Genomic DNA, 16,296 nt, shown 5'->3' with positions numbered 1-16,296 from the left:
TGACCTACATTTCAATACATTTTCAAATCTCTGACAGATATGTTTGTAAGTGATAATAGGCGGCACTAAGTGGTGGTGTTTATTTCACAAAAATTTTCAAAAATGTAATTCTATACTTTAGTGGACAAATTCCTCGAACATCGCAAACACATCAAACAAACATTGTGATTGAGCATTTCCAATATGTTCATCATCTATCAAATTTTCGGTATAAGTACACGAATAATGTGAGAACGAAAATATTTCATTCCGTCGAAAATAGTTTTCCATCGTAATGTGCACTCTCAAACAATTAACAACTAAAATAAGCAAGAGAAAAAAATACGAAAATGAAAACAAAACATTGAAAGAAGAAAATCAATATAAACAAGTCGTTTCAGCATGCACAGTGGGTGAAAATAAGTAAAAATAATATGTGTGTATATACGACCTTGCCAGTGATTTCATATATCTAGCTGTGAATAGCGGTAAAAGAAATTTGCCTACATTCCATACGGTTTAACAGTTTAACAACAGTAGGTATAAGTATATGAGATTGATGTAGTTTTGAATATATGAGTGATGGAGATACGAAAATATATTTTATTAATATTTACAGAATAGTACATGTTCAAATAATAAGTTGTTGCTGTAATAAAATATCGTTTAATATGAAAAGGTCACAAGCGTACATTATTAAGTTACGAGGTTCAGGAAGTAAGTCATCGCTATGTAGGTATTGAAAAATATTGTCATTTGAACTTTCAATCCATTGTGCCCAAGTTATGTAGTTACTCGAGAAAAAAAAAGAATTTAAATCGAATTGTATTTATTTCATTTTAAGGCATTTGCACATTATTTGGCAATGGTCCAAAACACCGACCAGCTAGCTATACTCTGAAACATAATAGTAGAGAAGAAACAAGACAACAACAAGAGTAAAGTCATAACAAAAAGCACAGACAAGAATACATGAATTAGCAACAACAATAAACAAATTAAAAAGTGTTTAGAATGCCAAAGCAAAACAAATAAATACAAAAAATAATTGTTGTGTTTAATTGTTTGGAAAATGAATAACGTGCTGCAATTTGAAAGTGACTTGGGCCTAATTAAAAAAAAATAATTATAAATACAAAAAAATCATGTTTGTAGGAAGTTCAAAAATAATTGAGAAAAAATCGTATATTACTGTTGTTATAAAAAACAACTGTAATTGATGGGACAATACAAGTCATTGTTTAAATGTGTATTTGTGATTTCCTTTGAAATTGGATATGAAATTTGCCAATTAAAATATAGACAATAAGAGACATATACAACATATTTATTACCCTATTATAATTAAATACTTGAATCTCTCTTTTCTTATTTACAGAAAGCCCAACAGGGCCTACCAAACTGGCACATCAATTTTGGTTTTCATATCCGCCACCGGGCGCTGGCGGAGGCTCTTCAAGTAAGTGTTTTAAACCAAAATGTCAACAAAATGCATTTCCCCCCTTTTTTGTAACTTGCCCCTACATACAATATTACGAAACTAAATTTAGAAATGTTATGATTTATTTTATTGAAAAAAAAGAGAAAAAAAAAAACAAAAATCAAAAAATGAAATGAAAATACAAATTAAATAAATTTTAAATTTGATGTTTACTAATGAATAAATTGTTGGTGTATTTTTGTCAATTATTGTTGTATGTTTTATTATTTTTTTTTTTTAATTTTTAAAATTAGTTTGAAAAACAGATTATGATAAGAAAAATATGAAAGAAATTGTTGAAATAATTGTTAATTATTTTCTGATACTAAAATTTCCTTACCTTTCTTACTAACAACTAATTACTAGTTTATTTATAAACATAATATTCTACATAAGTTTCTATTCGAAATGATCATTATCACTGTGTAAATTTGTTCTCCTCAAAATTCATAGCAAATTCAAAATACTTTCAAAGTTTGGCTTCTCTATGGTTTTTAAGTAGCTTAGTTAGCTGTTTTTTGTTATTTCGGTTTCTTGGTTTAATTTCTTATTTTACACTACACAACATTTGGGTATTCGATTTATTTTGAATTTTCATGCCGATATGAAGTAGCCCTAAAATATTTATATGAAACTATGTAACACTCGGGTACATACCCAGCAAAATGTTCGATGCCAAAGATGCCATTCAATCAATTGGTGAAAGTGATCTGGCATGTCATCTTTTTAGCATCTTCATCGATGAATTTTATATGAGCGTGGACCCCAAAAGATGCTATTCATTTTTGGATCCAAAGCATGTCATTAACACCAATACTTTGACATGTCATTTTCACCAATGCTTTGGCATGTCATTTCCACCAACCCTTTGCAATGACATTATCATTACGACGAGAGTTTTAACAACGTTGGTTGTGATTACGAGCCTATTATAAATAATTAATCTTATATATTTAGAAAAATTTGTATAAATAAAAACACAAAATTCATCTCTATCGGATCGATGGAATGGGTTAAAATGCTGATGAAAAGATCGGATCTTTCACGACTTCCCTTGCATTGGTTCAAATGCTAATGAAAAGATCGGATCTTTCACGACATCCTTTGCATTGGTTCAAATGCTAATGAAAACATCGGATCTTTCACGACTTCATTTGAACCAACGCAAAAGAAGCCATGAAATCATGTCATCGCATGGAACCCCTTCCCTCAAATTTTGCTGGGTATAAACAAAGCAAAAGATAGGCAGAGGATGAATCGATCTAGCTAAATTTTTTTTTTTCAAATTTCAACCAATTTCCAATGCGGGCTATGTCGGCCTACTCCTTCGGGAATCTTTCCCACAAAAATTAAAATATTTTGCAGCTTAATGATTGTTTGAAGATTGTTGTTTCCCGAGGGTGTTCTTGTGATCCTGTTTATATATACTTAGGTGAACCGATACAGAAAATTTCATTCATAAGCCGAACTAAGAATAAATGTCCACTCCTCCCCATTTTTGGTTTGTTTTCCCAATATCAAATATCACGCCTTGGGATCACATCAGTAAGGAAATAACTTGTGGATTTGTGTGTACTTTTGAACATACAGGGCTCTCGAAGAGAGCTTTATTATATTCTACAAAATATGATAAAGACGGTAACTGTCGATCTGCATCCCATGAAACTTCTGTAAACTTTAACGCCGCATTTACAAATATGACACTATTAAATCATTGATTATAGCAGAAGTCTTTGACACAGTAAACCGGATATTATATTATAGAAGATAGGTCCGAACTTATGTCCAGAGATGAATTGTTAGCAAATGTGACGTATATGACATACTTATCCGATATCAATAAGTTTTTGACAAAAGTAAAATGGTATTTGCATATTTTTTAATAATTAAGATACGAATATTCTGATTGGACCAAATTCGTTTCAGAAAAAAACTGAATTCAATAACGAGGTCATATTTTGTATTTTTGTTGCATATTGACATATTTTGCATATGCACAAAATATGCAGAATATGCAAAAAGTTTTTAGCCGAAAATCGCCATAAAAGTCGTAAAATTGTCAATTAAGGTTGGAAAAATCATCAAAGTATTCTAAATTAAGTTTGTTTGCCGTTTAACGTAGATTTTTTAGCAGATTATTATGTTATTGAGACCCCTTACCACAGTGTGGTGTAGGGTATAAAAATATGGTTATATGTATATTGTAATACCACTTTTTATTATTAAACTATGCAAAAATATAAAATTTGTTAAATTTTCAAATATTTTATGTAAAATTCCATATTTTCTTTGTCTTAATTTGTTGCATTAAGCTGGTTTTAACTGAAAGGGAAAAATCTATGTCGGATTTTTGGAGGCGACTGTCAAAGTTTTTAACACATGCTACTGGGGCCTCGAAGTTATGAAAATCTCAATTTTTTGGCTATTTGGCGACTTCGGCGACCCATATCTATGGAATGGTTAAAGTCCGTGTTATGCAATAAATTACAGGCCTGTTCTTAACTTTTCTTTCTGAACAACTAAATACGTAACTACTACTGAATTCGAGGTAATAAAGCCAATGTCCCGAAAAAAAACCTTGGGGCGAAAATGGAGTCTATTGTGAAAAGAACCCCATTTTGCTTCCAATATTATCAATTGTTGCGGATGAAAACAAATACCTTTTACATTTTGTTCTTATTTAAATTTATTCAAGAGATTGACATAATGTGGTTTTGGAACCATCTGGGTACAAATGACTACTTGGTGATGAACTCGACTCCTTGCTCTGCTATGTCGTTCACAACTTTCTAGTTGTTTACCATCCTTTACTCTTCTGGGTAATTGATGTTCTGTGACCAAATTTCAGGATTCCAAACGAACCTAGACCTCATTGAAAATCTATTGAAATACGGAAGCATTGACAAACAAATATCAGAAAAAAGGGAATAATAAAATGAGAAATCATCTGTGGTATCTTAGTCTTGAACTTGTTGGTCTGGCACTGTTTGACCCGACAGTTCAAAACACCGTAAAGAGCCAAATGGCAACATTAATCTTAGAATTCGACCCGTTCGAGAGTTACCTTGCGCTCCAAGCACCTCACACGGTGTCATAGGGGTTTTTTGCAACTTTCATGCTGTTTTCTCAGGAAGTATGGACTTGCCCCTGATGAAACTTGTACCGTCGTATGGACGGCAGTGAATACAAGTTGCTAAAAGAAAAATCAGCGCGATTCGAGAGATGGCCCTAAACTGAACTTTTCCGAAATTTTGTGTGGGAGGTACCCGAAGGAGTGGACCTATTGAGACCATATTGGAAACTTATATTACTGTGGTAGATAGTTTACGCTGTACAAAGTATAGACCAAATCGGTCACTCCCTACAACAGTTATCGTGCCCACAAACTTTCCGAACATTTTCGAACTTTTGTGGGGGAGGTACCGGAAGGAGTGGACCGATGTAGCTCATCTTCGAACTTAAACTAAGTTTGGGCAAAATATTACGAAAGCCAAAATTTGAACCAAATCGGTTTATCCGTTCGAGAGTTATCGTGCGCTCCATCCAGCAGGACAGACAGACAGACAGACGGACATGGCAAGATCGACGCCAAATTGTCTGAAACACATTTCGTCCAAACATACTTGGGGTCTAAAACCATTATTTCGATGAGGCACATTTTCATCGTATCAAAGTGTATATACCCTCCTTAGCCTTAAGGCTGAGGGTATAAAGAATGTCCTTTAATTTAATGCATAATACGGGTACAGATATGGGTCGCCCAAATCGCTAAATAGCCAACAAATCGGGATTTTCATAACTTTGAGGCCCCAGTTGCACGTCTTAACGTATTTCAATTGTGCTCAAACTTTGGCAATCTAACAAATCTAAAAAGTTTAGGCGGCACCCTCCTAAAAAAGTCCGACATCGATTTGTTCCCTTTGAGTTAAAGGAATTCTAATGCTACAAATTAAGACAAAAACAAGTGAACAAAGGCTATAGTCGGGACGGGGCCGACTATGTGATACCCTACACAACTACCCCTGTGTATTAGCTTTTCACTGGTAAACATTTAATTTAGGGAATATAATCCGACTACCACCAAACATAATATGCCTCTTTCTCTCTGGGACCCCCATAAGCAACCAAAATTTCGTGACCATCTGATCAAAATTACGACCTGTAACGTGATGGCAAAAAATGAAAGAATTGGATGCATTACCGATTATTGTGGTATCACCCTTCTTTGACCACCTTCACCAATCTACTTCTTCCATCGACAGGCTTTGCCGTTGGAATACCCCTACTAGAAGCCGATATATTCACCAAGAATTAAACTTTGAATTTGTCTCCACATGAGTTTTTCCCCATTCCCCATTATCACCAAAATCAATAGGTTTCTTCCTCTGTGGAACCCATCTACCCGCAAAATTTCGTGACTATCCAATTATATTTCAACCTGTAGCGTGATTACAAAGAATGGAAAAATTGGATATATTACTGACTTTTGCGATATCTAGGTTGTGTGCCCACTTACACCAACATACTTTGCATCAATATAAAGGAGTTATTTTCTTCTTCCATTGATGGGCTTTCCTTTTGGAATACTTCTACCAGAAGCGGATATATTCGCATAAGAAAAAAAACGTTGACTTTTCTCCACATAAGCTTTTTGCTTTTTCCGAGTCCTGAATATTATCCGACCACCACCAAACTTAATAGGCTTCTTCCTCCGTGGGACCCAGAGATATTGGCTTTGAAATAAAACGTTGACCCATTCTCCAAATAAGTTTTTGGCCATTCCGAGGCCTGAATATTATCCGACCATCATCAGAAGCAATAGGCTTCTTCTTTGTGGACCCCCCATTACCCCCAACATTTCGTGACGATCCGATCAAAATTGCGACCTGCAGCGCGATTTGGAAAGAAATTGAAAAATTGGATACATTACCGACTATTGCTATATCTCCGTTATTTGGCCACATATTGCATATTTGCATATTTTGCAGGTTGTTTGCATATTCCGCATATTTTTTGGCATATTTTTTGCATATATTTTGCATATTTTTCCAAATTTCGAAAAATTTACACTTAAAACGCCTAGATCTCGTCGATTTAAATCAATATTTAAGTTATATGATTTAAAAAAAATGTACTTGATCACCAGGTCGAACGATAATAGCATTTCTCCCCTTATTCAAAAAAGTTTACCCAAAATGCAGAAGGTTGTTCTTATAAAAGTCGAGATATTTATCAGATCGAAAAACTAACCGGAAAGATTGCATGTCAAAATCGCACGATGTACACACCAGAAGTGCCGTATAAAAGGATGCTTTGGCATTATACCGCCTCTAAACGTAAATATAACCACGTAAAACTAGTAATTTTTTGCAAATATGTTTAAGGGGTTATGGCCAAATTTTACAAAATAGAAATTTTTTTATTGGCTCATTTTAAAGTACAGGTAGAATATGTTTCAAAAATGTCGATGGGATATAAAATAGGTAAGATATGAGCGTTAGAAAGAGAAAATTCATTGTGATTTGTATGTAACATTGAAGTTTGAAACGCGGTTTTCTCAAAATGGCATTTTGGAATGCGGTACCCACTGTAGGAGGATCTAATCTTCATATTGTTTTGTGGGATTATTATAGATATAAAAAAGCTTGTACTTAAGCGAGAGACTTTAAAAAAATTTTTAAGGAATTTATGGCGAAAAAACTATAATTTTTAGTTAAAATAGAAATTTTATCATTGACAGTTCACAATATTTTTAAAAATTCATATTTTTAATTCCGCTTCGCTTATGTTCAAGATTTTTACGTTCTTAATGATCCCACAAAAACATATGCTGATGAGTTTATTCGTTTTCGAGCTACAGTGGGCACCGCAAACTGCTTTAATATAAACAGCGTTTCGTAGGCGGTCATTTGTCGGAACACTGTGCAATATTTGTCAAAAAAAAAAAAAAAAAATCCGATATTAGCTCAACGTGTGACCCATCAGATGAAAACAAAATCTTCTGAAAAAATTTGGTAGATTTCTTGTAAAAAATTCATGAAAATTTCATTTTTCGTGTTCAATATGTGGCCATAACCCTCTAAGTTCTTACAGGACCCGATCAGTTTAAGTAATCTAAATTCCGGGCATCTAATCTGGACCGTAGACTATTAAAAATGGAATAAAACCTTGGTATTTAAAAATTATCCTTAGAGCACAGGATTCTAAAGGATATATTAATTTATTTAGAAAACTGGTTTCCTTTAAGATGTCTCAAGATAATAAATATAATGTTTAACTCATAATATATATAACAAAACAAAAATAATTTCTTCAGATTTTGAATCTAATTTTTTCAGTTGCAAATGTTTAGAGCTGAACCAAAAGTGAGTTCGAGCTTTGTTTTGTATATATTTGTATAATAATCAATCTACAAAAATATCAATAAACAATCAATATAGAAAAATATTTGCATTTCAAATCCACTAACTACCTCAGAGCTATATAAAATATGAACTAGTCATTCCAGTTGCAAATGTTTTGAGCAGCACTGTCCATAATTTATATGTTTTAGAACATTTGAGGTTGAATATGTTTTCAATTTCAACACACTTCATATTTTTATTTTATTTCGCTCCCTGCTGGCTTTGATCATGCGAACTTCTGATTGGTAGACGAACACACTACATACTAGGCCACGGGTTAGAACATTAACGGTTGCTTAAACGCTTACATGTGCACTACCAACTGTTTTTTATTTTGTTAACAAAAAACTTGCGTGCCGACGGTGAACGTTGAACACACAACCCTAGGATTTATAGTCGGACACACACGCTCTGTGTCACCGTAAGCAGTGAAGTAAGTAGTTTTGCCTTGTTTTATTACTTTGTAATGTGTTACATGATGACGTAACGGATTAGGGATAGGTAAGTCGATTTTCGATTAAACCATTAGGGTACTTTTTGTAGTCAAAGACTAAAAATCGAAGTCGAATTTTGACAGGACGCAAAATCGGTTAATCAATTATTTTGTGATAGATTTTCGAGTTTGCCCATAAATTTGATCATCTGTGCAAAGGATCAAGAGAAAACTCGAAGATCGACGAATAGTCGAATAAAATCGATTTTCTGTGGTTTTTAAAAAAGTCATAAGTCGAGTTTTACAATTAGACCAAAATCGAAAAAGTCGAAAAATCAGTTTTTGCTTTCCATTACCTATCCCCATGGTACAATAAAGTACAATTAATTCAGGTATGAAAATCGCTGAAAAACACAACCCTGTAGCCATGGCTTAAAACGTCAAATGGCAGGGAGAAATAATAAAGATAAATGTATCTGCAGAAGAAAATATTAAGACAAATTTTACAGTTTTGGAGATATGGTGCAAAATGTATACAAATTATGGAATTTTTAGATGTCACGGTGCTCTTGAATCAAATTTAAATGGAATGTGCTTACACCTGGGATATTTTTGTGGATTCTGAAACTACAGTGTTCATAGATGAAGAAAATTAAAAAAACTAAAAAAATCGCCGGAGCGCTTTTTAAATAAATCGCGATTCAAGTTGGCAATTTTAAGGGTATTTTAGGTTTTCACGATTTTGCTTGGAAACCATAAGTCCTATTGAAATGGGACTAAAGAAAATGTTGTAGCTATAAAAATTCTCTACAAGATTGGCATGTGTGATATCTTCGTAGATTATACCGTTATTGAGATATAGAAGTTCAAGTTAGGACAATGGATTGACTGTATCGCCTCCTTATAAAACAATGTTATGACTCAAAAACGGTACAACCTAGAATAAAATTGCGAAAGGCAATCTTGTAGAGAATGTTTACAGCAACAACATATTCTTTAGTCCCATTTCGAAAGGATTTGCAGTTTTCAAGCTAAATCCTGAATACTTATGAAAAAATCTGAAAGTTTGATCTGAACCTCGATATCACAAAAATGGTAAAACCTAGGGAAATATCAATCAGCCAATCTTGTAACGAATTTTCGCTGTTACAACATTTTTTTAGTCCCATTTCAATACGACTTGCGGTTTCCAAGCAAAATCGTGAAAACTTGAAAAACCTAAAGATTTGAACTTTGATCGCGATTTATTAAAAATCCCATCCAGCGATTTTTTCTTGTTCTTGGATTTTCTCATCTATAAACATAGCTGTTTCAAAATCCGCAAAAACTTCCCTGGTGTAAGCGGTTTTCATTTAAAGTTTGTTAAGGTGCACTATGTATAACATTGTTTTATAAGGAGGCGATACAGTCAACCAATTGTCCTAATTTGAACTTCTAAATCTCAATAACGGTAAAAACTACGAAGATATCAGAAAAGCCAATTTTGTAGAGAATTTTCATAGCTACAAAATTTTCTTTAGTCCCGCTTCAATAGGACTTGTGGTTTCCAAGCAAAATCGTGAAAACCTAAAAACCCCTTAAAAATGAATCGCGATTTATTTAAAAAGCGCTCCAGCGATTTTTTTAGTTTTTTTAATTTTTCATCTATGAAAATTGTAGTTTCAGTATCCGCAAAAACTTCCCAGGTGTAAGCACCTTCCATTTAAATTTGAATCAAAATCACGGTGATATATTTTAAGATATGAGGCAAAACATTTAGTTTTTCGAGTTCATTATTTCTCCAAATATTTTATTCTTGTCCTTATCTACAAATTTGCTCAGAGGTCAGAAAAAGACTCGCATTGGTTTCAGAGATATAGCCCCGAATTATTTTAAAAAGTCAATATTAAACCATGTTTAAAATCCAAGCTTGATCTGACACAACTAAACCCAACTACAGTTTTTGTTGTTTGGGTCTGTACCCTCAAAAAGTCCTCAATTCAAATTGTTTGCACTTTAAAAATGTTGCACAGTGTAATTTACTTATAGTAGCTCCAATGTTGCAACTCTTCAGACAACCACTTGTTCCGCTTATGCTTGCCGGCAAGCCTGTTAACTTCCAGTGTCAGCTCACTGACTCTGGGTTCACTGAGGTTGGGCATGACGAAGACCATTACTAAGCGAAGCTTATTTACTCATCCCGCCCATTTGCTAATCCCAATCAATCTGCTCAGCCAGCATTATACCCCACTGGTCGTTTCCGAGGACCGAATGTCACAACTCATGATGAGCATTAAAGTCCCCTAAGACCAGACGGTTATGCTCTTCCAAAAGAGGGCTAAAGTTGGGCCTACAACCTGGAGTACAGGTATTCATCGATGGGTGGATGTTACATTCCATGCACGGGACATTCGAGCCAGGCTCAAGCTTGATAGGTCTGTATTAGAAAGGTTTTATCTCAAAGGGAAAAAATCGATGTCGATTTTTTTAGGCGGCGCCCCTAATGTATTTAGTTTTGTTAGATTTGAAGATTGCCAAAGTTTCAGCACTTTTAAAATATAGATTTTATAGCTGAACAAAATTAAATCTTTCGCGTCGAAGCGTGGCATCTCAAAATATACGTCAAAAATGGCGTATGGAACACTTAAGCATGACACCGACGATATGTGTGACACTTTTTTTTTTGTATTTTCTAATTTTTTTTCTTTTTTTTTTTTTTGTGGCGGAATTACTTGGTCGGTGCTCGAACTCGTGTTACGTGTAAGATTACTAAATAAATGGACGTTTAAATTAATACTCTAGATGACACGACGGTGAGTGGACCCTAACTCTTAAAATGAAATAGGTTTCTTTCTGGTGTATTAACTACTTAGCGCCACTTCATTTCGGCCGTATCACTGATTTCTACACAAATTTTAATAATTAATTTAATTACCATTTATTTCTTTAAATTTAATTTGCATACAATTAAAATTCAATCCTTACCTGATAAAAAAATGTTGTGTAGTAATTTTCTCTAAATAGTACTGTTTAACAAAAAACAAAAACCGTTAAAAACCAGTTGTTATTTCTTTTGAATGCTTTTTTGAATTGAAAATGAAAATAAATTAGAATTATAATTGATTGACTTACTAATTACATATATCAAGTAATTAATTATATTATTACTACTACTAATACTACTTCCTCTCCTACTACTACTACTACTATTATTGTCGTTGAAACAGAAAAGTAATTAATTAAAACCTTTCTTTCCATTTTTCTTTTGTATTTCAAAACCTCACATGACAATCTGAAAATCGAAAATCAAACCACAAATCAACCATCCAGGGGATTTAGCATCTCCACAAATGTAGAAAGAAAGTGTTGACTACAATTACAACAACAATTACGTTCACAAACATACTAATACTATGACAAACTAATACTAATACTATCACTGCAATACAAACATAACTTCAAACTATTAACATTACATTAACATTAGCAGTAGTCCTCTACATATCCAATAAAAAAATAAAAAGAAAACTGAAAAAAAATTAACTTTCCCGTATCCATTGTATTTCTATATATGTGTGTGTGTGCGTATAAACCGTGTTGCATAGTAAAGAGTAATGAAAGTAAAACACCAACACAATTATAAAAAACGTAACTTTTAATGAAACTTTTTGTTAACAATAAAAACAAAAAACACATTAAAAACATTTAGACAGAGGTAAGGCTTGAAACTAAAATGTAGCAAATCAAAAAATCATAAATTTTAAAGACAAAACTTTATTTTTGTTCTGTTTTCAACTTAGCAATTAATAAACGATAAATTTATTTTTCAAAATAATTTCCTTTAATTTTTGTTTGTTACTGCGTTTTATAAAAAAATTAAGCAATAAAAACAAAAAGTATCTAAAAGTTTTGAATAGAAACTTGTTTTCGTTTAGTATTTTTCTTTTATAGACGTATGTGTGTGTGTTGGTATTTCATTGTTAACATTTGTCCATACTTTATAGCGCATACCTAGAATAAAAAAAACATTGCCTAAAGTTAAGTATGGCTGCTTAATTCTAAGCATTTTTTAGTATAAATATCAAACTTTTCTACATTTATGCATGAATTATGTATAGAAATAGATTATTCAATTTAAAGCATGATATTAATTAGTTATTAGATTTAAAAGTTAATAAATTATATCAAATTTATTTAAATATAACATTTAGTATAACAATAATACAAATAATTTGAAACTCAAGAACTAAATTTACAAGATGACTTTAAAACCTACATGTAAAGATATAACCAAATGCAAATACCTTTACATAAAGCTTGAAAATCTATGATTTAGATAATGATCGTCGACAGATACTGAGATAATATTTATGAAAGATTCCATTCCAATAAAAATCTAATCACTGTCCAATCAATAATTAAGAACTTTAAAACGATGCTTCATACTATTTTGCCCGCAGAATAGGTTTCCTTTAACAAAAGTTAAAAAGAATTGTGAGCAGATGGTATTGATATTGCAGAATGTTCAACATGACGAAGTATAAAAAAGTACTCTTTTGTTTCATTCTAGTTAGAATTTCCAAAATATCCTCTATTTCCTAGTTATACCCTACACCACTATGTGGGGAGGGTATTATAAGTTGGTTTTGGCCAAAAAGTTTGTAACGCATCGAAATAATGGTCGCAGACCCATACTTATATATACCAAAATGAATTTCTCGACGAGCTGAGTCGATCTGGCTATGTGTGTCCGTCCGTCAGTCCGTCCGTCCGTCCGTCTGTCCGTCTGTCCATCTAAACCTTGTAATCACGCTACAGGTCGCAATTTTGATCGGATCGTCACGAAATTTTGGATGTTGATGGGGGTCCCGGAGGGGAAGAAGCCTATTGATTTTGGTGATGGTCGGATAATATTTAGGGGTCGGAATGGACAAAAAACTTATGTGGATAAAAAGACAACGTTTTTTTCCAAAGCGAATATCTCAGCTTCTGTATGGGGTATACCAAAAGCAAAACATGATAATGAAAGTAGAAAATATCACATTTCTAATGATGTAAAGTATGTTCTCGTAGGTGATCAAATAACGAAGATATTACAATAGTCGCAAATAAAACTCAAATTTTCATTTTTGCGATTTTAATTATAATGACGAATATCACAGCTTTGGTTGGGGACTTTCCAAAAGCAAAGCCTGGCTATGAAAGTAGAAGATCCCATCTTTACAATGATGTAAACTAGGTCGGCGTAGGTGACCAAATAACGGAGATATCGCAATAGTCGGAAATACATCCCATTTTTCCACTTTTTTTGGAAATCACACTACAGGTCTCAATTTTGATCGGATCGTCACGAAATTTTGAGGGTTAATGGGGGTCACACAGATGAAGAAGCCTATTGATTTTGGTGATGGTCGGATAATATTTAGGGGTCGTAATGGGCAAAAAACTTATTTGGAGAAAAAGACAACGTTTTTTTCCTAAGCGAATATCTCAGCTCCAATATGGGGTATACCAAAAGCAGAACCTGGTTATGAAAGTAGAAAATATCGCCTTTCTAATGATGTAAAGTGGGTTCTCGTAGGTGATCAAACAACGAATATATCGCAATAGCCGCTAATAGAACCCAACTTTTTATTTTTGCGATTTTAATAATAATGACGAATATCACAGCTTCGGTTGGGGCTCTTCCAAAAACAAAGCCTGACTATGAAAGTAGAAAATCCCATCTTTACAGTGAAGCAAACTAGGTTGGCGTAGTTGGCCACATAACGGAGATATCACAATAGTCGGCAATACATCCCATTGTTTCTTTTTTTTGTAATCACGCTGCAGGTCGCAATTTTGATCGGATTGTCACGAAATTGGGGGCTAATGGGGATCCTACAGAGAAAGAAGCCTATTGATTTTGGTGATGGTCGGATAATATTCAGGGGTCGGAATGGGCAAAAAACTTATTTGGAGAAAAAGTCAACGTTTTATTTCAAAGCGAATATCTCCGCTTCTAAAAGGGGTATATCAAAAGCAAGACCTGCCAATGAAAGTAAAAAATCCCATCATTACAATGATGTAAAGCAGGTTGGCGTAGGTATCCAAATAACGGAGATATCGCAATAGTCGGTAATACATCCCATTTTTCCACTTTTTTTGGAAATCACGCTACAGGTCGCAATTTTAACTGTATCGTCACGAAATTTTGGGTGTTATTGGGGGTCCCACAGAGAAAAAAGCCTTTTGATTTTTGATAATGGTCGCATATTATTCAGGGGTCGGAATGTGACAAAAAAATAACTTATTTGGAGAAAAGGCCAACGTTTTATTTCAAAATGAATATCTCTCTTCTGTAAGAAGTATATCGAAAGCAAAACCTGGCAAGGAAAGTAGAAAATATCACCTCTACAACAATGTGAAGTAGGTTGTCATAGGTGGTCAAACAACAGAGATATCGCAATAGTCGGTAATGCATCCTTTTTTCCATTTTTGTGCAATCACACTACGACATTTTAATCGGATCCTCACGAAATTTTGGGGGTTGATAGGGGTCTAACAGAGAAAGAAGCCTATTGATGGTTGGCATTCATCCCACTTTTCCATTTCTTATTTGAGTTATTCTGACGGTGCACTTAAACGCGTTTCAATAAAATTGACCTGTATTAATGAAGACATTCAGAGCAAAGGCGCTAAGCTATCCCAATTTTAATATTTTGAATTTTATTACTCAAAAGGTTATGAACAGGGGTAGTGGTGTAGGGTATCACATAGTCGGCCCCGACCCGACTATAGCCTTGGATCACTTGTTTATGTCTTAATTATTATATGTTTTGTTTTCTATATTTATTTAATTTTATTTTTTTATTTATTTGAAAATTTTTTGCCTTTTTAGGCGAAGATAATTTTTTTAAGATTAATTTTTTAATTTTTTAATCGAGCTTTATGATCTATTATGCAAGTGAAAAAGGAAAGCCGACGATTCGAACCCACACACCCACCACTATGTGACATGCATGTTTCGTCTTCGGTCAAGACTCTTCAGACATATCGGATGTGGAGCGGCTTCGATGTCCTCGAACTTTTCTTCTTTCAAATGCATTTTTGTTTTGTATTTTACAACAACAATGAGGATTTTCCCATTTAGTTGTGCTTTCATGACAAACGCTTAGCGCTGCCTTTGAAAGTTATGAGTTTGGCTCTGAACGCTAACACGCCGTGACAACACTTTTTTCTGTGTTTTTCAATGACGTGGGTTCAAACCCCAGCCTGGCTCAGCTGATTTTATTTATTTGAAAATTTTTTGCCTTTTTAGGCGAAGATCATTTTTTTAAGATTAATTTTTTAATTTTTTAATCGAGCTTTATGATCTATTATGCAAGTGAAAAAGGAAAGCCGACGATTCGAACCCACACACCCACCACTATGTGACATGCATGTTTCGTCTTCGGTCAAGACTCTTCAGACATATCGGATGTGGAGCGGCTTCGATGTCCTCGAACTTTTCTTCTTTCAAATGCATTTTTGTTTTGTATTTTACAACAACAATGAGGATTTTCCCATTTAGTTGTGCTTTCATGACAAACGCTTAGCGCTGCCTTTGAAAGTTATGAGTTTGGCTCTGAACGCTAACACGCCGTGACAACACTTTTTTCTGTGTTTTTCAATGACGTGGGTTCAAACCCCAGCCTGGCTCAGCTGATTTTATTTATTTGAAAATTTTTTGCCTTTTTAGGCGAAGATCATTTTTTTAAGATTAATTTTTTAATTTTTTAATCGAGCTTTATGATCTATTATGAAAGTGAAAAAGGAAAGCCGACGATTCGAACCCACACACCCACCACTATGTGACATGCATGTTTCGTCTTCGGTCAAGACTCTTCAGACATATCGGATGTGGAGCGGCTTCGATGTCCTCGAACTTTTCTTCTTTCAAATGCATTTTTGTTTTGTATTTTACAACAACAATGAGGATTTTCCCATTTAGTTGTGCTTTCATGACAAACGCTTAGCGCTGCCTTTGAAAGTTATGAGTT

The 16,296-nt window shown here is 33.7% G+C and overlaps 1 protein-coding gene across 10 annotated transcripts in view; it reads left to right on the top strand.

The window, feature by feature from the left end:
- The window catches only part of LOC141398634 (voltage-gated potassium channel subunit beta-2-like), a 726,071-nt gene that overhangs the window by 265,121 nt on the left and 444,654 nt on the right, over positions 1-16,296 (top strand). For 9 of the 10 annotated variants that reach the window (XM_073976119.1, XM_073976118.1, XM_073976117.1 and 6 more), the window contains one exon: positions 1,358-1,438. Coding sequence is in view for 3 of the 10 variants with exons in the window: in XM_073976099.1 (XP_073832200.1) it covers positions 1,358-1,438 (81 nt within the window). In the remaining 7 variants the exon portion in view is untranslated. Of the gene's footprint in view, positions 1-1,357; positions 1,439-11,605; positions 11,991-16,296 lie in introns of all 10 variants that reach the window. The other variant, XM_073976115.1, reaches the window with a different exon arrangement.

This window comes from Musca autumnalis, unplaced genomic scaffold (assembly GCF_047663935.1).
Source record: "Musca autumnalis isolate F117 unplaced genomic scaffold, ASM4766393v1 scaffold_3, whole genome shotgun sequence".
NCBI classification, from domain to species: Eukaryota; Metazoa; Arthropoda; class Insecta; order Diptera; family Muscidae; genus Musca; species Musca autumnalis.
Note: the sequence above shows the minus strand (reverse complement) of the source record. Positions and strands in the feature narration are given on the sequence as shown.